This window comes from Mobula hypostoma, chromosome 21 (assembly GCF_963921235.1).
Source record: "Mobula hypostoma chromosome 21, sMobHyp1.1, whole genome shotgun sequence".
Lineage (NCBI taxonomy): Eukaryota > Metazoa > Chordata > Chondrichthyes > Myliobatiformes > Myliobatidae > Mobula > Mobula hypostoma.
The window spans coordinates 23548563-23573081 of NC_086117.1; the positions used below are offsets into that span (position 1 = coordinate 23548563).

Genomic DNA, 24519 nt, shown 5'->3' on the forward strand with positions numbered 1-24519 from the left:
CCGGAATCATTCTAGTGAATCTTCTCTGTACCCTCTCCAATGTCAGCACATCTTTTCTTAAATAAGGAGCCCAAAACTGCCCACAGTACTCCAAGTGAGGTCTTACCAGCGCCTTATAGAGCCTCAACATCACATCCCTGCTCCTATACTCTATTCCTCTAGAAATCCATCCCTGCTCCTATACTCTATTCCTCTAGAAATGAATGCCAACATTACGTTCGCCTTCTTTACCACCGACTCAACCTGGAGGTTAACCTTAAGGGTATCCTGCATGAGGACTCCCAAGTCCCGTTGCATCTCAGAACTTTCAATTCTCTCCCCATTTAAATAATAGTCTGCACGTTTATTTCTTCTGCCAAAGTGTATAACCATACGCTTTCCAACATTGTATTTCATTTGCCACGTCTTTGCCCATTCTTCCAATCTATCCATGTCTCTCTGCAGACTCTTTGTTTCCTCAGCACTACTGGCCCCTCCACCTATCTTTGTATCGTCAGCAAATTCCTTTCGAAGGAATTTGAAGGAAAGCTCTTTCACATGAAGGGTGGTGGATATATAGAACAGGCTTTCAGAGGAAGCAGTAGAGGTGGGTAACATTGCAATGTTTAAAAGAAGTTTGGACAGGTACAGGGATAGAGTAGGTTTAGTAGAATGTGAGGCAAATGGGACCAGTTCAGGAAGGCAACTTGTTTGGCATGAACAAGTTGGGCTGAAGGGCCTGTTCCTGTGTTGTACAACTCTGTCTTAGTGATTCTAAAAGTAACCAGCTCAGCACAGACTTTTGTCTAGAGATTAACGTTTTATTCTTTCTTCTGTAAGTCTAGTTGAATTCAAAAGATCCACCGAAATGTATACATCAGAAGGCCAGGAGTTCTAAAGTGCATTTATTATCAAAGTATGTATACATTATACAGCCTTGAGATTTTTCCCAAATAGGCAACCACGAAACAAAGAAACCCAAAAGAACACATTTTAAAAAAAGACCATCAAACATCCAATGTACAGAGGAAAAAAAACAAATCATGCATAAAATAAATGCAAGCAAATAGCGTTCTGAACTGAAGTCCATTGGATGTCACTGAGATTCACCAACACTATCTTAAACCACATCCAATGGATACACTGATTGGCTTTTTTGATTTCTAGGAGCTCAAAAAGATTTATTTTTCATCCCTTCTGCTCAGAGAAAGACCATACAAAGTAATGGTCAGAAACAATACAATTATTTGCACAGCAGAGTGTTTCGCTGGCTTCAATTAAATATGACTCATTACAGTTTTAGGTTTATAGCTTCAGTACAACCCTACTGCTCAGTAAGCATTGCAGCGCTGACCTAGTCAACTTGTACAGCTTCCTTTTCATTGTGGCTTAATGAGTAGCAGTCATGTTCATTATTTCCATGATAAGCCACTTAGTCTGATAAATCCATAGGAGAACCATCCAATACCCGCTGAACATGCCTGAATGGAATCAGTGTCAGTAACATTCATGGAAATAGATCATACACTCAGTGGCCACTTTATTAGGTACACCTGCTTGTTAATGCAAATATCTCATCAGCCAATCACGTGGCAGCAACTCAATGCATAAAAGCATGCAGATGTGGGTCAAGAGGTTCACCTGTTGTTCAGACCAAACATCAGAATGGGGAAGAAATGGGACCTAAATGTCTTTGACCATGGAACGATTGCTGATGCCAGACAGGGTGGTTTGAGCATCTCAGAAAATGCCGATCTCCTGGGAATTTCATGCACAACAGTCTCTAGAGTTTCACAAACACAAGAAAATCTGTAGATGCTGGAAATCCAAGCAACACACACAAGATGCTGGAGGAACTCAACAGGTCAGGCAGCATCTATGGAAAAGAATACACAGTCAACATTTTGGCCCTAATGAAGGGTCTTGGCTCGAAATGTCAACTGTTTACTCTTTTCCATAGATGCTGGCTGGCCTGCTGAGTTCCTCCAGCATTTTGTGTGTGTTGCTCAAGTCTCTGGAGTTTACAGAGAATGGTGCAAAAAAAAACTGAAAACATCCAGACAGTGGCAGTTCTGTGGGTGAAAACTTGTTAATTAGAGAGGTCAGAGGAGAATGGCCAGGCTGGTTTAAGCTGACAGGAAGACAACAGTAACTCAAATAACTACACGTCACAACAGCAATGTGCAGAAGAGCATTTCCAAATACACAACACGTCAGCCCTCCAAGTGGACATGCTACAGCAGCAAAAAACCACACCAAGTTCCACTGAGTGTATTTTGCTATTTCCACACAGTACGGAAATGGCCACTTCAGCTCACTGTGCCCATGCAGTGTACAAAGCTATCCATTCCTCAGTAATTTTCTCTGTATCCCATTCTCCCAACACTCTCATTAACTCGCCCTAGAATCCACCACTTATCTACTCACTAGGAGGAATTTACAATGGCCAACTGGCCTACCAGCTTGCACTGAGGAAACTGGTGCACTAATGGGAAGCTCACACAGATGCAGGGAGAGTGGGCAAATTCAAAGGCATCCCTGGTACTGAGAGGTAGCAGTTGAACTGGCTGAGCCACCCAGGTATAAAGTGGAATTATATTTGTTTGTGAAAGTAACAACAGAGGAAGTTAGTGAGGCTGCTGAGAGCTTTCAAAAGGATGCAACAGCTGGTCCATACGAGCTTGCCCTTGGTTGCTTTAAAGTGATGGAGTGTGTGATATTGGCAAAGATCTTTCAACAGAAAATATGTCATTAAGATTGAAAGAGTGCACAGAAAATTTACAAAGATTTGCTGGGACTTCAGAACCTGGGTTATAGGGGAAGTTTGAATAGGTGTTCATTCCCTGGGAATGAGAGGAAATTTGATTGTGGTATACAAAATATAGATAGGGTAAATATATGCAGGGAGTTTTCCACTGAGGTTGGGTGAGACTAGAAGTAGACGTCATGGATTAAGAGCAAAAGGTGAAATATTTAAGGGGAATATGAGGGGGAACTTCTTCACTCAGAGGGTGGTGAGAGTGTGGAACAAGCTGCCAGTGCAACTGATGGATGCAGGTTCGATTTGAACATTTGAGAGAAGTTTGAATAAGTACATGGATAGGAGGAGATGGAGGGCAATATCGGACTAGGCAGAACAATAGTTTGGCATGAACTAGATGGGCTGAATGGCTTGTAACTGTGCTGTAGTGCTCTCTATAACTAAATCAAATGAAAGAAGATTCCATGGAGCCACAAGAGCAATTGTGTTGTTCTTTATTCCCATTTCTGATTGCCTGAAAATGTTCAAGAATATTGAAAATTGGCCTCCTGGAACAGGAGTAAAATGAAGCTAGAATAGAATAAAATTGGTGCAGAATAAAAGCGAGAGGCTGAACTGTGTGAATCGATCGGAATATAGGAGGAGTTGAGGGAAAGTCGGGGCTTGGGATGGGTTGAAAGCAGTGTGGGTGGAACGGTGAGTGGAAACGGAGTTAAGGTGAGGTGATGTGTGTGGAAACAGAGCGGAGTCACTGCAGATAGAATTGGAGCAAAGAAACTCAGTGTGAGCAGGGTCTGAGTAAAGGTACAACTGCAGTCAGAGGGTGTGAGTGTGGTGTATGTGGAATTGAAGTAAAGGGAATCAATCCCACCAGGAACTGATGCAAAATGTAGTCAGTGCAAATAAAATGTGATTAGACGGAAATTGAAGAGGCACAAAAATGCCGAGCAGGTCGGGGAAGGCACGATTCCATAGATTTCTTTGTGCTTTAGGCTGGGAAATCTGCCAACTGCGTATCAGGTTTACAGAACACATGATCTTTAGGCTCATTAATTTTAATGGGAGAAGAATATGTTCAGAATAATTTCCTTTTGCTATTGCTCATTTCAATCAATGTAACAGTTTATATGCTTCATCATTTGAAGTGTCCTCAATTTTACTATTTTTTTAAAAAATTGGTATTTTTGAATATGATTGAATGTTTATTCCAGAACTCTTATTGGCCCTGCGATAGGAGGGTGCAACATCATTCAAGACAGGTATGGCAGTCCAGAAGTATTACAGAGGCATTTATGCAACAGATATACGGTTCTGGTTCTTGTACCTTGTGTAGATGAGAGTAGAAACTGCAAGGTGATGAACAAATTGATCATAGCACTAAGTAATAGCAGGTTATTCAAGTGTGAGGTGTGGAGGAATGGATATTGTTAATGGGGATAGTATAGACAGGGAAATAACTACTGCTGTCTGAATCTCAATTGTGTGTTCCAAAGGTTGTGTTGGCCGTGTCCCTCTATGTTAGAATTAGGGATATCCCAGTGGACATGGAGAGGAATTCGGTGTGGAAGGGGAAAAGTACAATTATTGTGGTCCGTAAATCGGAGCAATATGGAGATGTGGGGTTTGTTAGAGGAAGGGACAGGTAGAGAGGGGGAGACCATAGTGGAGCTGGGACTAAGCTTATGTAGCCAATTGAAGGATGAATGTGGACAGATGCCAGTAACGCATCTGTATAATTGAATTTGGCAATAAGGAAGGCATAATGCATTTGAAAGCGTGTTCAGCCAAGTACAGAGATGATTACAACTTTTGCATTGTCTTTAATATTGTTAATTTCATCTAGCCAGACTGAACCAGTTCCTTTAAGTTAAAATGTTTTATAGTTGTAACAGGTGGACTATATAAAGATGAAGCAGTTGCTGTGATGTAGTTAAACCGTTGAAGGACCTTTAATAAGGTGTCACACAAGGGAAGTATTAAACAAAATTACACCATATGGTACCATAGGTAATATAATGGGGTGATTAAAGGTTGGTTACAGACTGAAAGCAAAGAGCAAGAATAAAAGGTTTGTTTCCAGGTGGGAGGCTGTGACAAGAGGGAGTTACAGGAATTGGTGCAGAAGCCCCAGCTCTTCACAATTTAAATCAATGAATTGGCATTACCTGTCCTCCATTCCCCGGTTGGCAGCCCTGCTTTCAGCCAGCCAGCCAGAAACTGGGTCTCCCTTCTTAAACCTTGGTACTTACCTTCCTTGCTCTTTTCTGAAACATTCCTTAAACTTTGCCTTTGACCATTCTTTAAATCACTTTCTTAGTTTTGCATAACGATGCCCCTGGCAAGTGCTTTGTGATATTTTATTACATTTAAACACAAAATAGATGCAAATAATTGTTTGGCAGCTGGAGGTTAGCAGTTGACCCTTGCACTGTAGTTGTGTTAGCTGTACCCCTGTCACTGTCAGGAAATCTAATAACTTTTGAATTGATTTATAAGCTGCCTTTTTTCCCAGACTTCCAATTAACTAGCAAGTTGTATAATGCTGAGTGTTCCAAAATAATATGTTCATTCTTTCTTACAGATTAAGACCATAAGGCATAGGAGCAGAATGAGGCAATTAGACCCATTGAATTTGCTCTGCCATTCAGTCATGGCTGATTTATTTTCCCTCTCAACCCCATTAAAGATTAAAGATTTGTTTTATTTGTCAAAAGCATGTAGAAACAAACAATGAAATGCACCCATTGCATCAAATCAAATCCGAGAGAATTGTACTGAGTAGCCTGCGAGTGTCACTACGCTTCCAGCACCAACATGGCATGCCACAACTCACTAACCCTAACTTAGGTCTTTGGAATATTGGAGGAAACCGGAGTACCCAGAGGAAATCCATGTGGTCATGAGGAGACATGCAAAGTCCTTACAGGCAGCGGTGGGAATCGAACCTCTATCTTATAGCTAGTGCTGTAAAGCATTGACTTACCGCTATGCTACCGTGTCTCCCCTCCCCTCTGCCCTTCTCCCCATAACCTGAGATGCTCTAACTAATCAAGAACTTATCAATCTCTACTTTAAATATACCCAATGATTTGGCCTCCACAGCCGTCGTCGGCAATGAATTCCACAGATTCACCACTCACTGGCTCAAGAAGTTCTAAAAGGATGTTGTTCAATTCTGAGACTGTGCCCTCTAGTCCTAAACTCTCCCACTAATGGAAACGTCCTCTCAGCGTGCACTCTGCCTCAAAGCCAAGATAATTTCAGTCTTAAGCCTAATATGAGATTTACTAAGGCTTATTTCACACTAACAACCTGGGGGTTAGCAGTCCTCCAGGACAGACCCTCTAGACGTTCAAAATCAATATCTATTCACCATTGCCCACAACTGCCCAGAGAAATGCATGGAAACCTTAAAAAATTTTAATTATTTATTATTTTCATTGAAAACATAAATAATGGAATGGTTCGTGGGAGGGGGGAGGCTGTTGGATTGATAGAGACATTCAGTCAGACAATAAAGAGTCTTTTCACTTTTTAGTTGACTTTACAAATCTGGATGCCATAAGGATGAGCACATCAGACGACCATCAGAGGGGGTGTCGTGGTGGGGTGATATGACACGAGGTGAAATCTGCATGAAAGAACTAAGCATCTCCATAGTTGTACCGATGTACCGATTGCCCTTATTTTCTGCGAGGGATTCTCCCCGCCCCCCCCAACCTGCAGCAACTGCTCAAGCTCCTTACTGATCCAGACATACATAGTACTAATCCCTAAGACCAAACTTGTTGCCAAGACCACCCTAAACCCAAAACACGAGCCTCCTTGAGCAGCAGGTCACTCACTATATGGCCAGAAAAAACTCCACCCACAAAACTGCTTGAGCAAGCCTTTGACAGCAAAATCACAGCTTTTGGTCTGCCTTCAAGCAAGGCTGCCCACCTTTTGAACAGCTAAATGTTGCTGCTAACTCTCAGAGGCGTTCAAAGGATATTAAATCAAAAGAAACAAATGAAAAGTTTTAAGAAACAAAATCACATAAAGGATACAACATACTTTTAAATAATATTAAGAACATTATTGCAAAACATTACAAACAACTAAAAGAAATGTAACTTACCTTTCAGTTTCATTTTATCCCCACGCTATATTAGCTCCAATCTAATGCAGGGATTGTCACTTCAGGATTATCATGCCAAACTTCACAGCAGCCCTTATATTTCATAGCAGGACTCCTGGGATCTAGCAGCACCACTGTGTCCTGAAATTTTAGGCCCTGTACCTTGGACCTGACTTGTATGCAATGCTTCTTTCTATTCCCACTCCAACAACTCTGCAGTAATTTACCAGGGCCTCTATGGGATCCAATTAGATGAATAATCAAGAGGGTTTTAAAGTACTAATACTGTTCATTTGTTTTTGTAGACAGACACCCAGGACGCCAACATGAGTAAGAGGATATACACAAGGAGAAAGTTTCTGTGGCGAATCAGACAGAAATGGAAGCTGTTGGGTCTGTTTGAGATTGACCAAGATCATGAATTTTACGACTTCACCTGTATGCTGAAGGAGGGCTTGACAGCTGCAGTCCAAGTCTCCATCGACACTCCAACATTGGTAAGGCCAACTCTGTCAGTTATTGAGTTAAAGGTCAGACGTGGCATAGAACGTTCAAAGAGGGGGCAGGAGTAGGCCATTTGGTCATTCAAACCTGCTGTGTCAAACATCAAGACTGTACTGACCACCTGGCTCAGCACCATTTTGTGCCCAGTCACCATTTTGGAGCAAAATGTCAGTGCATACTTGTCGACTGTACCTCTTCCTAGAGATGCTGCCTGGCCTGCTGCGTTCACCAGCAACTTTTATATGTGTTGCTTGAAATTCCAGCATCTGCAGATTTCCTCGTGATTGCGTTGTCAGTGCATATCCTTCTTCAGTTCCCTCAATGCGATCAGGATCACGAGAGAAACACCCCCACCCACCACCTTACAAACTAGTCTAGTCAAGTGAGGCTTATTGTCATTCAATGACGTATATGTGTATAACATATATAACGTACATAGAAATGAGACATTTCTTCGAACCTGGGTGTAAAGCACATAACACATGATAACTTATGAAGGTAAGGATAAAATCTACAGATGAATCACAGATAAATAACAAACTGAAGTGTATTCATATTAAATATTGTAAAGTACGGAACAGATTAACCAGTGACACTTCGAATACGTTGCGGCCAGGAGTTCAGAAGCCTAATGGCTTGGGGGAAGAAACTGTTCCTCATTCTAGCTGTTCTTATTTTTATCCATCATAGTCTCCTGCCTGATGGTAAAAAGTCAAAGGGGATGCTAGATGGATGGGTGGGATCCTTAATAATACCAAGGGCCATGCATATGCAGTGTTCCTGATAAATGTCCCCAATGGATGGTAGGGAGACTCATATGATCCTCTCAGCTGTTCTCACAGTCCTTTGTAGGGACTTCATGTCTGATGCTTGACTGCTTCCATACCAGATGGAGATGCAACTTGTCAGGATACTCTCAATGATGCTCCTGTAAAGCACAGTTTAGAGTGGATTAGATTAGATTATGAGGTCACGCAGTCCTCTTTTATTGTCATTTAGTAATGCATGCATTAAGAAATGATACAATGTTCCTCCAGAATGATATCACAGAAACACAAGACAAACCAAGACTAAAAAAATTGACAAAAACCACATAATTATAACATATAGTTACAACAGTGCAAAGTAATACCGTAATTTGATAAAGAACAGACCATAGGCACGGTAAAAAAAAGTATCAATGTCTCTGGAAAGTCCCATCATCTCACGCAGACGGTAGAAGGAAGAGAAGCTCTTTTCCTGCCATGAACCTCCAGCACTGCAAACTTGCTGATGCAGCACCCTGGAAGCACCTGACCACAGCCGACTCTTGAGTCCATCTGAAAACTTCGAGCCTCTGACCCACCCTCCCTCACCGAGCACCATTACTGCCGAGCGCTTTGACCCCGGCCCCAGCAATAGGCAAAGCCGAGGATCTGGGGCCTTCTCCTCCGGAGATTCTCGATCACACAGTAACAGCGGCAACGAAGCAAGCATTTCAGAAGTTTCTCCAGATGTTCCAACGTGCTTCTCACGTCCGTTTCCATCAAATCAGGATTGTGCATGGCACCTATTTAACAAATATGATATCATTCGGAGCGGCCGCATGCACTGCGTCGCGCCGCCATCTTCTCCTCCCGTCCTCCAGTTAAGATGGGGAGTGAGAGCCTTGCTGGCCTCAATCTTAGGAAGTAGAGGAGCTGCTCTGCCTTCTTGTTCAGAGAGGTGATATTGAGGGACCAGGTGAGGTCATCAGCGATGTGAACACCCAGGAACTTGGTGCACTTAACTCTCTCTACGGAGGAGCCATGTATTCGCAGAGGGGATGGTTTGTCTGAAGTACACAATGATTTCCTTTGTCTTCTTCACACTTAGGCTTAGGTGGTTGTTCTCACACCAATCCACCAGCTGCTGCACTTCCTCTGTATACTTCGTCTCGTCGTCATTCTTGATGAGGCCAACCACTGTTGTGTTGATGACACAGTTTGAGCTGGATCCTGTGTTACGTACCCCGTAACTGGGTTGCCAAACCAGCAGAAATGGACCACGTGTTGGAGTCTGGTTTAACAGAAGCTAATAAAGTTTTATTAAAGAAATAAGTAACACAGTACTCTAATCGTAAGGATATGAATGCAACAGGTTAGCAATGATAAAACACACATGTACACAGAACTGAGGTAATAGGAATCAACCAAGTTCTATCGCAGTCTAGGGGTAAAATGATCAGTCTCAAGTGACGCAGAGTTCAGTTCAGCTTAGTACAGTTCGCAGTAATCGCTGTTGTGCCGTTGGAGAGAGAGAGAGAGAATGCAAATTTTGATTCAAACAGATCTTTGATGTTCTTCGCAGTTAGCTTTTGGGTGAACCCTTTTATGTCTTCTGTGGTCACCGACTGTGACCCCCTCCGTTCCAGATACGACCGTTCTTCCACGGTGAACCCGGCACCCAGGCAAGGGCACACACACACCAGGTTCCCGCCGATTGTCCCCTTTCACCCTGTCAGTCTATGGTCGGTTCCCTCGAACCAGACCGCGAACTCCCACCAACTTATGGGGGCACGCCGCTCTTCCAGGGTCTCGTTATCTCGTGATCTCGTGGTGTGTGTCGTGCCTTAGCGAACCTGTTCTTTTTATCCCCCTGCTGGGGTATCGCCTGTCCATCAAACTTCAAACAGTTCAGGTTCAAAGCAACCGGTCTGTCAATATTATGAAATGAGTTTCTTTCTCGTTAATCTGTCTCTTCTCTCTTATTAGCATTTTGAATGTTTCTCCATTGTCTCACTTATCTCTCTCTCATTAGCATCAATCTTCTGATAACTTGGTTTTTCGTCACACCTGCGACACAGTCCAGCATCAGCACAGTGACAGTAGCAGGCTGAGCATAGAGTCTTGGGGAGCACCAGTGCTCAGTATTATGAGACAAGAGATGTGCTATCCACACGGACTGACTGTGGCCTTATTGCAGAGAGAGGTGTTGAGACCCAGCGAGGATAGTTTCCCCACCGGTTGCCGGGGTATGGTGGTGTTGAAAAACTGAACTGAAGTCTATAAACAGCAGTCTGGCATGAGACCCCACTTTCCAGGTGAGACAGGACAGAGTGGAGGGCAGAGGCTATCGCATCATCAGTGGATCGATTTGAGCGATAACCATTCAAAAACATTAATCATTCATTTCTGTTCAATCTTACTGGCTATTTCTGATATTCTACAAGTTTTTTTTCAAGAGTTCTGTAAAGTTGTTAGATTTTTTATGGTATAATAATATCACATGTTGAAGTATTTTATGACTTTATATCTTCTAAACAAACTGTAGGTGGGTGAGTTTGTAGATATTTTCCTTGAATGGCAGCCTGCCAGGGAGATTTAGCAGAGGCATAGGTCACGTCGTGATGAAAGGAGCTGAATCGTAAACGTGTGCCCTGGAAAGGTCAGACCCTCAGTACACCCCTAGGTACACAACTGTATACATCTCTTCCTGTCTCCTGCTCCATCTTCCCTTCCTTATCTCCAGCTCACCTCTCTCTCTTTCTCCCTCTCCCTCTCTTCTCTCACACATATACACACACACACATACGTAAATAGTTTAGTAGATTTTTTTCCTCAGTGCATACAGTTCATGTACTCAAAAATATTAACATGTTAACTTGCAATCTCTTTATTCATGCAATAATAGCAATTATTTGACCCACAGCCTTATCATTTAGACAAGAGTTCCTTCCAGCCTGCAGCAGGAGATACTTGCAGTTCTGTTGCAGGAGTTGATCGATGACCATTTGTATCCTGACAAAATGTTTCTGTTTTCTTCCAACGTCCACACTTCTTTGCAAGGATTGTAGGCTTTAGCTGTTGGCTCCACGTATATCAGATCATAGCATATTGCCAAAACCCTCACTGGCCAGGTAGTTTATGACCATACATCATGCATCACACAGGGTGATGCCAGATATCCTGGTGGCATGATGCCTTCAGTATATATCAAATTGTCTGTATTACAGTCACCAAGACTCATCTTCAGCAAAAGGCTGGCCACTGATAACAGACGCTATCCAATGGTATCACGATTCCTGACTCCAGTGGACAATCTATGTACCCACAAGTGGTATGCAGGCAGTATAGTGAAGTATACTAATTGCCACAATTGTATTGGTGTCTACCCCTTTGCCGATATGTTATTCCTGAAATTATACATGGATTTGGATCCTGATGTGGTGGTTCCAAGTGTTAAAGTGACAATCAGAATATTGTCAGCTTTGTTGTCTCCCTACTGTTCCACCACAGCCTGGAGGGTTTGCTGTTCTAGAGTATCTGGAGGTAGTGTAGGGTTGTGGTGAGAGATGGAGTGAAGCAAGAGGTGTATGTTTCTCTGCCTGTAAATGAAAGATATTTTAGGATAGGGAAGAAATGAGTAGGGGATAAGGTCAAAGGATGGAGTCATCAGGTGTCAGTCCTGTTGCTCTTTCTGATCGCAACAGTGGTTTCTAAAGATTGGCTCTATTTGTCACACGTACATCGCAGCATAGAGTGAAATGCACTGATCTGCACCAGATCAGTGAGGACTGTGCTGAACAGCCCACAAGTGTCACCACGCTTCCAACGCCAGCATGGCATGCCCACAGCTCACTGACCTTAACCACACGTCTTTGGACTGTGGGAGGAAACTAGAGCACAGGGAGAATGTATAAACTCCTTACAGGCAGCAGCGGAATTGACAGCACTGGTTTTGCCGGTGATTAAGCACCATCTCATCCATGGCACCAAGATGATGCAGCCATTTCTCTACTCGCAGTGTGACAATCATGCTGGAATGTTTTCCAAATGTCAGATACAAACACGACATTTGCAACAGTGGCAAATGTGTTGGTGAGATGAATGTGTGAGTGTTAGTTGGGAGTTGTGATTGATAGAGATTCATAGTAAGTAGGTGATGAGTTTGGTGCATTGAGCTGTATGTGAGGACAGTATTGCATTGAATGGGATGTTGCATTTATAGGTACATTCATGATGTTAAAAGTTTAACATTTGGAATCACCAGATCAGGTAAAATGGCCATGTGTAATTTCACGAAGATTCTATCTTTTGTCCAGTCAGTTTGTCTGACTAGCTTCCTGGCATCTTGCTGGACATAATGTCCCTTCTAAGTTTTCTTTATGTCACGAGTGAGACTTTCATGTGTAGTTTTTGCACTAGTGGGCTCACCGCAGTCTCATAGATCTCCAGTCACTCCACCAGTGATAACATCACCCTCTACTTCCCGAGTATAACTGTGCTTCTGTTCTATACCTGTCCTGGCATTTTGATTATATCATTTGCCCTCAGGAACATTTCTTTCTGTCTGTTTAAAATGTTAAAAAGATTGGGGTTGATAAGGAGAAACTTTTTGTCTCTGACGATCAAAAACAAGGGGACAATCTTAATATTACAGATATTTCAAAATAAAACCTGGAAGCACCTTCCATAGAAAGGATATTAAAATATGGAGTTCAAAGTTCAAAGTAAAATTTATTATCTGAGTACATACATGTCATCACATACAACCCTGAGATTCTTTTTCTGCGGGCATACTTAGCAAATCTATAGAACAGTAACTGTAACCAGGATATGTGAACTGTAAACAAACTCTACAAATATAAATGATAAATAGCAATCAATAACTAGCATGAAATAACAAGATAAAAGAGTCGTTAAATGAGTGTAATTATCACCTTTTGTTCAAGATCCTGATGGTTGAGGGGTAGTAACTGTTCTTGAACCTGGTGGTGGGAGTCCTGAGGCTCCTGTACCTTCTGCCTGATGGCAGCAGCAAGAAAAGAGCATGGCCTGGGTGGTGAGGATCTTTGATGAAGGATGCTGCTTTTCTATGGCAATGTTTCACGTAGATGTGCTCAATGGTTCGGAGGGTTTTATCTGAGATGTGCTGGGTCAAATCCACCAATTTTTGTGGGATTTCCCCAAAAAAACTTCGAACCTTTGAACCGTGATCTCTGGAACTTCGAAGACAGATGATTTGAAATGGAATTTTTTTTTTTGTAAATTTTGGTCACCTAGTTAGTGTGAAAAGCCTGTCTTGCATACTGTTTATACAGATCAATTCATTACACAGTGCATGGAGGTAGAACAAGATCAAATAATAATCGAATAAAATGTAACAGCTACAGAAGAAGTGCAGTCAGGGTATATAATAAAATCATAATGAGGTCAAGAGTCTATCTTATCGTACTAGGGAACCATTTAATAGTCTTATAGCAGCAGGGTAGATACTGTCTTTGAGCCTAAGGCTATATGCTTTCAGGTCTTTGTATCTCCTGCCTGATAGAGGGGAGAAGAGAAAATATTTGGGTGGGTGTGGTCTTTGATTATTCTGGCTGCTTTCCTTTGGTAGCAAGAAGTATAGGGGAAGCTGGTTTCCTTGATATCCACAACTCTGCAGTTTCCTACAGTCATTGCAGAGTGGTCGCTTTACCAAACTACTCATGATACATCCGGAGAGGATGCTTTCTGCGGTGCAACGATAAAAAATTGGTGAGGGTCAATGGGAATGTTCCGTAATTTTTAGCCTCCTGAAGAGGTAGAGGTGTTAGGGAGCTTTCTTGGCCATGGCATCTACAGCCTTGCAAAGGACAGGCTGGTGGTGATGTTCTGTCCTAGGAACTTGAAACTCGTAACCCTTTCAACCTCAGCACTGTTGAGGTAGATGAGTTCATGTGCAACCCACCTTTTCCCAAAGTCAATGGCCAGCTCTTTTATTTTTCTGAGCTCATCATGGAATAAAATGGGCTGAAATGCTTGCTGTTAATTCCAAGTACATTTCTGGTAAATGCAAAGGTACCTGCCTTTTCTATCCCACAAGTATAAGTCATAAGGTCTGATTGTTCCCAAATTTAACTGGAGATATTTCTCCATTTAACTGCTGCACACTCTGAAGATTTACTCAACTCCTTGTTGACTAATGCATGGCAGTGAGTCTATAATATCCCAAGGGTTACAGCTGTCCTGTTATTATAGCTGTAAATTCTCATGTGATTAGAATATTGATATCAACAAAATAAAGCCACACGCTTTTAATCCCTAGAGAAATACAAAGGTGCCCTAAACCAGATTAACATCTAGAGTGTTAACTAATATCAGCAGGCAAATATTGACAAATAAATATTTACTAGACAACAGGGTTCAAAGGTTAGGAATGGGAGCAAGTTTTCACTCTCTTCCAATATCCTTGAATTAGATCATAGGAAATCTGTGCTACAATTCCATTTACTTACTTTGTTTTTATACGCCCTTAATATCCTGATCTGAAAACAAAATTCAGCAAAAATAGATTTACGGTATGGGTGAAGAGATTTGATGCGTAGTCAGCTACCTTATATGTATATGTTATATGCCAACATATTGATGCAGTTATACAGAAGGCAAGACAGTGACTATATTTCATCAGAAGTTTGAGGAGATTTGGATTGTCACCTAAAACATTGGAAAGCTTCTACCGATATACTGTGGAGAGAATTCTGACTGGCTGCATCATCGTCTGGTAAGGGGGATCGCAGCAAGCTGCAGAGAGTTGTAAAATTAGTCAGCTCCATCATGGGTACTAGCCTCCATAGTATCCAAGACGTCTTCAAGGAGCGGTGCCTCAGAAAAGTGGCTTCAGTCATTAAGGATCCCCGCCACCCAGAACATGCTCTCTTCTCATTGTAACCATCAGCAAGGAGGTACAGAAGCCTGAAGGCATACATCCAGTGATTTAGGAACAGCTTCTTCCCCTCTGCCATCCGATTTCTAAATGGACGTTTTACCCAAGAACACTACCTCACTACTTTTTTTTAAAAATATCTTTTTTTTGTACTATGTATCTTAATTTAACTAAACTTCTACCAGCATTGTACTGCTGCCACAAATTTCATGACAGATGCTCGTGATACTAAACGTGATCCTGGTTCTGATTCTGTTGCGGGAGGTGTCAATAGCTGTGTCAGTCTCAACTCCAGAGACTAATGTTCAAAACCCAATCTGAAGTTTCCAATACCAATACTGAGCCACGACTTTACTGTCAGATGGGATATCTCGCTTCTCGAGCAATGTGAAAAATCCCTTGGTCTCTTGATTCATCTGAAGAAATGCAGAAAAGATACCTTGGTCAACCTTAATCCCTCAACAAACATTAGTGGGGTTTTGCTGAGTGGAAATCAGCTATTGCACATCATCATACATCACAATAATGACAACACCAAAATAGTCTTCACTGGCTGCTAAAAGCTTTGAGACATCCTGAGGTTCTGAAAGTCATTGTGTATATCCAAGTCATGTCTTTGATCTTAATTTTTAGATTGATGGTCTGAAATTTCATTTTCTCCTTCTCTAGGGCTTACTAAATGAACCAGACTTCAGTGCAGTGCTAACTCAGGTGCACAAGGTAGGTCAATGTGTTTTATTTTATCTCCTTTAGCAACAAGCAAATGTTCATTAAGAAATACCAGAAGAATAGACATTTCTTTCTTAGCAACACATCAACCCGATCTGATGCTTCCTACCTCACCTGAAACACAATTGCTTTCCATTTCTCTGCCTTTGTCTCAAACAGGGTTTGCCAAACTTGTTTATGCCATGAACCCCTACCATTAGCTGAGGTAGACCCCAGGTTGGGAGGCTGTGGTCTGGGGAGTTCACTATAGTTTATGAAAGCAATACGGCTGCACGTTTCCGGTTTGCTGGTTTTAACTCCTTATTAACCAAGGCATTTTGCAATGTAATCGTGTTTTACAACAGATGTTTAAAGATTTGTTGCAAGAGATCCATCAGTTTGCAGCTATATTCTGTAAGGTGTATGGAATATTTGTGACAGGTGTTGTCAGATAGCATTCAGCTCAAAGCTTCCTTCTGTTTATTGCCTGTGGCAGGGCTTTGAGATGAAGACATTTGCAGGACCTGTGTTTGCACACTTCCGGAGAATGCTGGGGATGAGTGAGAGTGACTACCAGCAGTCTCTCAGCTCGGAGGGCTTCTACCTACAGTTCATCAGCAACTCCAAGAGCAAAGCCAACTTCTTCCTAACGTGAGTAAGATTGTCATGGGCAGAGTAGCAGACAATAAGTGTGCAGCATTGACACCTTCAGTAACAAAAGACCCTGACTCCCCCTGGAGCAATGGTGTGCTGCCTTCTGAGGAGTGGCAGGCATCTACACCATCCTTTCTCCTTACACACAGCCCCCAGCTCACCTACCCTTCATGATTATCATCCCCATGCATGCTATCTCCTTTCCTGACTCACCATCTCATCCCCAACCCATTCCATCTTCTATATTACCCCTCTCCATCACCATCTTCCCTCTTCGCTCCCCTCTCTCTAAAGGCCCCCTTTTGGGCACAGAGTCTGTCCTTTCTCCCCATCTCTCCTCCAGAGTTTGGGTTGGGGGGGAAACACTTAATTTGCTTTTATTTGACTCCCAGGAATGACAAGAGGATTTTCTTGAAAACACAGGAAAAGAGAGAGATAAAGTTTCTTCTGTCGAACCTTCGGTCCTACCTACAACACATGGAGAGGTACCCACACTCATTGCTGGTAAAGTTTCTAGGTAAGCAGAAGAAGTAAGATTTCAGGGCAAACAAAATATATTTAATTAAAAGACCTCCCAACGATTGCTCATTTGGTTGAAGCAACGTGCAACTGGAAGATACAGACCTAATCTGCAGTCCAGCTCATGTGATGTTAGAATCCTTTTTTATATCATCTACCAATACCATTAGGCAAAGGCTGTGTGGATCCCAGGTTGGGAACCCCTGTGTTAGATAATCTCAGGCAAAGTGGAGCCTGTGGGAGATTAAATTAATCTGTTCTCCAGTTCCAACTGTTGCCTGCTGACCTTCACTGTTTTTTGCAACATAGATGATATAACAAAGTATGAAGCCTCTTAGACCAACTAGTCTATGGTGGAGTTTATGTTCCAAGTAAGCTTCCTCTCAACGATTTTCATTTTTCCTGAACTATACCTTTTTTTTTAACTTCTTTCCCTTTCAAGTATTGACACCTCGTTAAATCCAGTGAGTCCCTTTATTTAGGACATGAATGGCATTGGCAAGTCTGACAGTTATTGTCCACCCCAATTACCTGTAAGAAGCTAATGAGGAAACTTCTCCTTGAACTGACATAAGCCACTTGTGGGAAATGGTAGAGACTTTATGGATTTGAATAAAAGGGAATTTACCACATTTCCAACATGGAATGGTGTGGTGGTGGAAGAGATGTGGGAAGTAGGGCTCAGTTTGTTGGAGGGGTGAGGGAAGGGGAGGAACATTGATGTGGATTTGGGATGTACTGCCAAAGAAACCATGGTCAGTTGTTGCAATGCATCTTGTAGGTGATTTGAAATAAATATGGTCTCAGTTTTTAAAAACTGCTAGATAATCATAAAAACACAACTTGATAACTAACAAACCCCTGCAAAACAAATCACTGTCATCCTTATTTCAATCTGGCCTGTTAGTGATTCTATTTTCCTTGATTCCCATAATTTGGAATGTGGAGCCAAGAACTAGCCAATGCCTACTTTGGCATCACCTGAGCTTCTCCCATCCAGAAGGTGTAATCACTGGTCTGATGAAACTTATGTGGGGAAGACCATAAGAAAACGGAGCAGAATTATGCCATTCAGCCCATTGAATCGGCTCTGCTATTCAATCATGGCTGATTTTTTTTCAACCCCTTTGTAGCACCTTCTCCCTGTAGCCTTTAACCTATAACCCCCAACCTATCAGTCTTAATACACCCATTGACTTGGCCTCCACCACCCTTTGTGGTAATGAATTCCACAGATTCACCACCCGCTGGCTGAAGAAATTTCTGTTCATTTCAGTTTTAAAGGAAGGTTCCCTTACTCAGTCTGTGCCCTTAGATCCTAGACTCTTCTCCTAATGGAAACATTCTCTGTATGTCCACTCTATCCCAGCCTTTCAGCATATTCGGTAGGTTTCAGTGAGATCCCTGTTCATCCTTCTGAAGTCTATCATATGGTCCTCAGGTTCAAGAGGTTCGCAACCTGGGGTCCACCAGACACCTTGCTTGATGGTATTGCTCCTTGACATAAAAAAGGTTGGGAACCCCTGTCGGGTATTATCATTGACTGGTATATCTTATTAGGCTTGGTTGCAGCTTATTTAGACAAAGTTAAAAACTATGAGGAAGGCTACAAGTATCTTAAAATTTGAGTTGAGCCACGTATGTGAGACTTGTATTAGGACCTGTCCTAGGCCACAGTGACAGATTTGAAAATCTTTATACAAATATATGAATTCCTGATCTCTACAGACCACCTACCATTCATATATTTATTTATTTATTCTCCATGCCTCCATTCACTTCAGTTAATTTAAAACCGCTCCCTGGACCACAACTTGCACTAAGTCCTATTTGCTCTGGATCTGCTGGCTCACAGCAAATCCTCGTTTTTAAAAATTCTCATCCCTTATTTTTAATCCATCCATGATTTCAATCAGTCTTTTCTCTCATGTGGTATGGCCCACAACAAACTGCAGTTGTACCTTGCAAGTTGGCTTTTGGATGCAAATCACTTCAACCCTAGGACATCACTGTAGGAGTCCTTTGGGGCAGCGGCCAGATTTTAACTACCTTCATCTCTTCATCATTGGCCTTCTTTCCATCTCTGATTCTGATGTGAGGATGTTTGCTGATGATTAGACCTTTTCCATTCCCATTCCTCAGAAAATGAAGCAGCCCTAGTCTACGTGACATTTAATTAGATTACCATTTCAAAGTCCCTCACAGTCAACATCTGGGGTGATCACATTCAACATAAATTTAACTGACCCAGCTACCTAAATAGTATGGTTACACAATTAGATGCACTAAGTGGCTGGACATACTGTAGTAAGTGACATACAGTCTGATTCCCTAAACTCTTGTACTATCTAAGAAACAAAAGTTTTTTTAATATATGAGGGATTAGAATCTGGAGTGCAGTGCAGGGTAGATAAGGGAGCCAAATCTAATCATGGTTTTCAAAAGGGAATTTGGTAAGTAAGGAGAAAAAATATATACAGGACTCTGGGGAGAGAGTTTTTGTTCATTTTTTATGTGAAGGGCAGGGGCATTTTGGGGTTGATGATCATGCTGCCTTTCTTTTCTTTCTTAGCTTCATGGCTCCCTGGAGAAAAAGAATTTCAAGTTGTATACTTTGATGATAAATGAAGCTTTCAAACTTTGAGTTGGATTGTAGAACTGGTTTATTTAGAGCTGGTATGGAGTTTGTTGATGGAATGGCCTCATTCTGTGCTCTAAATATTGTGTGATTATGCTCGTGATGTGATGGAATCCTTTCCATTCACTCGGAGCAAAACAGCAATTACTTTTGAGGCTTAACATCATCCAAGACCAAGTAGCTGCCACCTTCATCAGCCTCAGCATTCAATCCTCCACATCAGCGTCTTCATTTTCTACCTTCTAAAAGTTGCATTGCGTTGAGCACAAAGCATCTACAAACTTAAGGCTTCTATCTCCAAGAGAAATGAGAGCAGTAGGTACATGGAGAATATCACTATCTGCCTTACAAAGATATCCCCATTCTTATGTTGTCACTGGATCAATACCCTGAAGCTCTCTACTCAACAACACTGTAAGGACTGTCACCAGAAGGACTTCAGGAGAGTCGTCATCTCTTTCTCAAAATCACTAAGAGATAGGCGGTAGATACTGGCCTTGCCAGCTACAGCTTCATTGTGTTAATGAATAAGTAAAAAATACTCAGAAAACATGCTGATAAAAGTAGCGGAAATACAAGTTGGACTGATGGACCTATTTCCATGCTGTATTTTCTTTAATTTGCCAAAAATGGAGTGCTACTCCGAATTCTGCCAACAGTGTCTATCTTCAAAGCTATTTTAGGCCTTGCCTTTGAAGTTGCCTCTTCTTTACTTTGAGATCTTGACATCACTTAGAGGGCCAGCATTCTCTTGCCAATTCCTATTTTCACTTGGGAAAGTGGTGACGAGTTGCCTTGTTCTTTTGTGAGGGAGTTTATTGATGATGAAGGACCAGCAATATATTATGAAGTCAGGAAAGAGTGTGCCTTGGTGGGGAATCTCCAGGGGCTTGTGTGCACTTAATGTTCTTGTTCCTTTTCTGGTAGATGTTCTGGACTTTGGGTTTGCTATCAGAATGGCCTAGGAGAGTAACTTTGGTGCACTTTGTAAATGATACACACAGAGTGCACCAGTGATGATGGAATAAATGTTTAGGGGATGGTCAAGGAACTAATGAGGGGAGTTGCTTTGTCTTTAATTATGTTGAGCTTCTTGTTGGAGGTGCATTTGTGCAGACAAATGGGGATTCATCCATCGCTCTCCTGACTTGTATCATAAGGAACCGGGGTGTCAGGACGTGAGCCACCAGCTACAGGGTAACCTGCCTTTAATCTGCTTTTTTAGCCATGGTCAGAACCAGAATCATGTTTAATATCACGGCATATGTCTGAAGTTTGTTGACTATATATGGGATACATTTAGCTGGTTTGATTTTGTTTCAAGTGCGTGTTGAGCTCTCGGACTTTGATAGTGGGATCTCAGCAATGGTAATGCTATTGAATGTCATTAGTTAGTGCCAAGACTCAATTGTTGGAGAAGACATGTGCCTTGCTGCTTCTTGAGTGTTATCTGCTACTTCTCAGCCCATGCCTGAATGTTACTGAGTTCTTGCCGTATGCTGGCATGGACAGATTCATTGTGAAATCCTCAATGAATATCTCTCCATCTGACCTTACAATGAAAGGAAAGTTTTTGATGAAGTGACTGAAGCTCTCTGGGGTTGCAGTGATTGATTTCCTTCAACAGATGGATGAGGAAGTGGAGGGATGGGGTAGTAAATTTACTGATGACGCAAAGGTTGGGGTGTTGTGAATAGTGTGGAGGGCTGTCAGAGGACATCGATAGGATGCAAAACTGGGCTGAGAAGTGGCAGATGGAGTTCAACCTTGATAAGTAGGAAGTGGTTCATTTTGGTAGGTCAGGTGTGATGGCAGAATACAGTATTAATGGTAAGGCTCTTGGCAGTGTGGAGGATCAAAGGGATCTTGGGGTCCGAGTCCATAAGACACTCAAAGCTGCTGCGCAGGATGACTGTGTAATTAAGAAGGCATACAGTGCATTGGCCCTCATCCACCGTGGGATTGAGTTCAAGAGCTGAGGGGTAATCTTACAGCTATGTAGGACCCTGATCAGACCCCACTTGGAGTACTGTGCTCAGTTCTGGTTACCTCACTACAGGAAGGATGTGGAAACTATAGAAAGGGGGCAGAGGAAATTTACAAGGATGTTGCCTGGATTGGGGAACATTCCTTACAAGAATAGGTTGAGTGAACTTAGCCTTCTCGCCTTGGAGTGACGGAGAATAAGAGGTGACTTGATAGAGGTGTATAAGATGATGAGAGGCATTGATCGTGTGCATAATCAGAGGCTTTTTCCCAGGGCTGAAATGGCTAACATGAGAGGGCACAGTTTTAAGGTGTTTGGAAGTGGGTACAGAGGAGATGTCAGGGGTAAGTTTTTTTACACAAGAGTGGTGAGTGCATGGAATGGGCTGCCGGTGACAGTGGTGGAGGCGGATACGATAGGTTCTTTTAAGAGACTCCTGGATAGATACATGGAGCTTAGGAAAATAGAGGGCTATGGGTAACCCTAGATAATTTCTAAAGAAAGTACACATTCGGCACAGCTTTGTGGGCCAAAGGACCTGTATTGTGCTGTAGGTTTTCTATGTTTCTAGAACCACCTTCCTGCATACAAAGAATGACTCTAGCCAATGTTTTCCTCTTTGATATGCATCAACTTCAATATTACCAGGGTTTCTTAAAGGCCACACTGAATTTAAATGTTTCACTTTAAAAGTCAATCATACTCATCTCTTCTCAGGAATTCAGCTCTTTCTCCACATTTGGAAGCTGCTTGTGGCATGGTCAGTGTCATCTTCTGTCATTTTGCTGATCCTTAAGGATACATTGATGTCTGATAGAAGTCGGTTTGATTTATTTTTGTGAAGAGGGCAATTTTCCACATTATTGGGTGGTAACTAAATTGGAATGGCTTGGCAGAACTTCTCTTCCTCAGTACTTCTCTCTCTCCTCTATATGACTATATGTTTACGAGCCACCATTTTGACCAAGTGTTTGATTATCTGCTATAGAATAATGTTTGGTGTCAATTTTTACTAAAAATGTTCTTGTGAAGCATTCTAGGATATTTTTACAGTGTTAAGGGTGCTATATAAATGCAAGCTGTTGCTTTTTTACTCCTGAGATTCACTTTGTTTCATTGCTACATACCTTGACACATACAGTAGCAACAGCTGAGGGAGAGTTATTTTTGTAGTTGGCCCATGAGGAGACAATTCCCGTTGCTTTGTACACATTTATTTACTTGTTCTCCAGTTAATGTCATGGGGTGCCTATTGTATTCCTAACAACTAACCAATACCCCAGGGAGATCGGTGTGTTGTTGCATCTTCTTTCTCAAGGGAGAATTCCAAATGGAAACACTGAAAATTTCTCTGTTATCATTTACGATGCCATTTGAGGATCTGTAGCGAGTTACTGTCTGGTAATTGCTCTCTGGTAACCATTGTCCTGTATATATTAAACAACAACACAGTGCACAATGAACCATTGTTGACAAACAGGGCCGTAATATGCTGTTGTGAACTGCAAACATTGCTAGGCTGCTGTCACAGCCAATGACGTTCAGCAGCCAGCCCTCTCCCTCCTTGTTAAATTCCTCAGCAATGAATCAGAATCAGCTTTATTCTCACCGGCATGTGTCGTGAATTTGTTAACTTAGCAGCAGCTCAGGGTCACACTAACATGATCCTACCCCCACTTCCGTTTCCTCCTGATTCACATTTGGGACCACTGGGTAGAGCTTGGGGAGAGCAGGTGGGGAGGACAGTGATGATGATTTTGGCTCCTCTTTGCAGCCCTGATACCATTCTGGGGGTGGGGAGCAGATTGTAATGGTTTTACTTCCAATTTCCCACCTTTATCAGCTGTAAAGAAGGTGATGGTATCCTTGTTCTAAGTTTTTTTTATGCTACAGACTCATACCACTAACCAAGGAGTCCATGGACTCCAGGTTGGGAACCTTGATCTAAGGCCAGTATTCTCGCACAGAATTATATAACCACATAACAATTACAGCACGGAAACAGACCACCTCGGCCTTTCTAGTCTGTGCCGAACTCTTACTCTCACCTAGTCCACTGACCTGCACACAGCCCATAACCCTCCATTCCTTTCCTGTCCATATATCTATCCAATTTAACTTTAAATGACAATATCAAACCTGCCTCAACCACTTCTGCTGGAAGCTCGTTCCACACAGCTACCACTCTCTGAGTAAAGAAGTTCCCCCTCATGTTATCCCTAAACTTTTGCCCTTTAACTCTCAACTCATGTCCTCTTGTTTGAATCTCCCCCATTCTCAATGGAAAAAGCCTATCCACGTCATCTCTATCAATGCTCCTCATAATTTTAAACACCTCTATCAAGTCCCCCCTCAACCTTCTACGCTTCAAAGAATAAAGACCTAACTTGTTCAACCTTTCTCTGTATCTTAGGAGATGAAACCCAGGCAACATTTTAGTAAGCAACACACATCAAAGTTGCTGATGAACGCAGCAGGCCAGGCAGCATCTCTAGGAAGAGGTACGGTCAACGTTTCGGGCTGAGACCCTTCGTCAGGACTAACTGAAAGAAGAGCTAGTAAGAGATTTGAAAGTGGGAGGGTGAGGGGGAGATCGAAAATGATAGGAGAAGACGGGAGGGGGAGGGATGGAGCCAAGAGCTGGACAGTTGATTGGCAAAAGGGATATGAGAGTATCATGGGACGGGAGGCCTAGGGAGAAAGAAAAGGGGGGGGGGACCCAGAGGATGGGCAAGGAGTATAGTAAGAGGGACAGAGGGAGAAAAAGAAGAGAGGGAAAAAGAACATGTGTATATAAATAAATAACGGATGGGGTACAAGGGGGAGGTGGGGCATTAGCAGAAGTTAGAGAAGTCAATGTTCACGCCATCAGGTTGGAGGCTACCCAGACGGTATATAAGGTGTTGTTCCTCCAACCTGAGTGTGGCTTCATCTTTACAGTAGAGGAGACTGCGGATAGACATATCAGAATGGGAATGGGACGT

General features: G+C 42.3%; 1 protein-coding gene across 1 annotated transcript in view; it reads left to right on the forward strand.

Moving 5' to 3' along the window:
- The window catches only part of pip5kl1 (phosphatidylinositol-4-phosphate 5-kinase-like 1), a 61724-nt gene that overhangs the window by 21286 nt on the left and 15919 nt on the right, over positions 1-24519 (forward strand). The window contains exons 2-5 of the mRNA XM_063073129.1: positions 7166-7357; positions 15699-15749; positions 16234-16388; positions 16784-16908. Coding sequence (XP_062929199.1) covers positions 7166-7357; positions 15699-15749; positions 16234-16388; positions 16784-16908 — 523 coding nt within the window. The remainder of the gene's footprint in view (positions 1-7165; positions 7358-15698; positions 15750-16233; positions 16389-16783; positions 16909-24519) is intronic.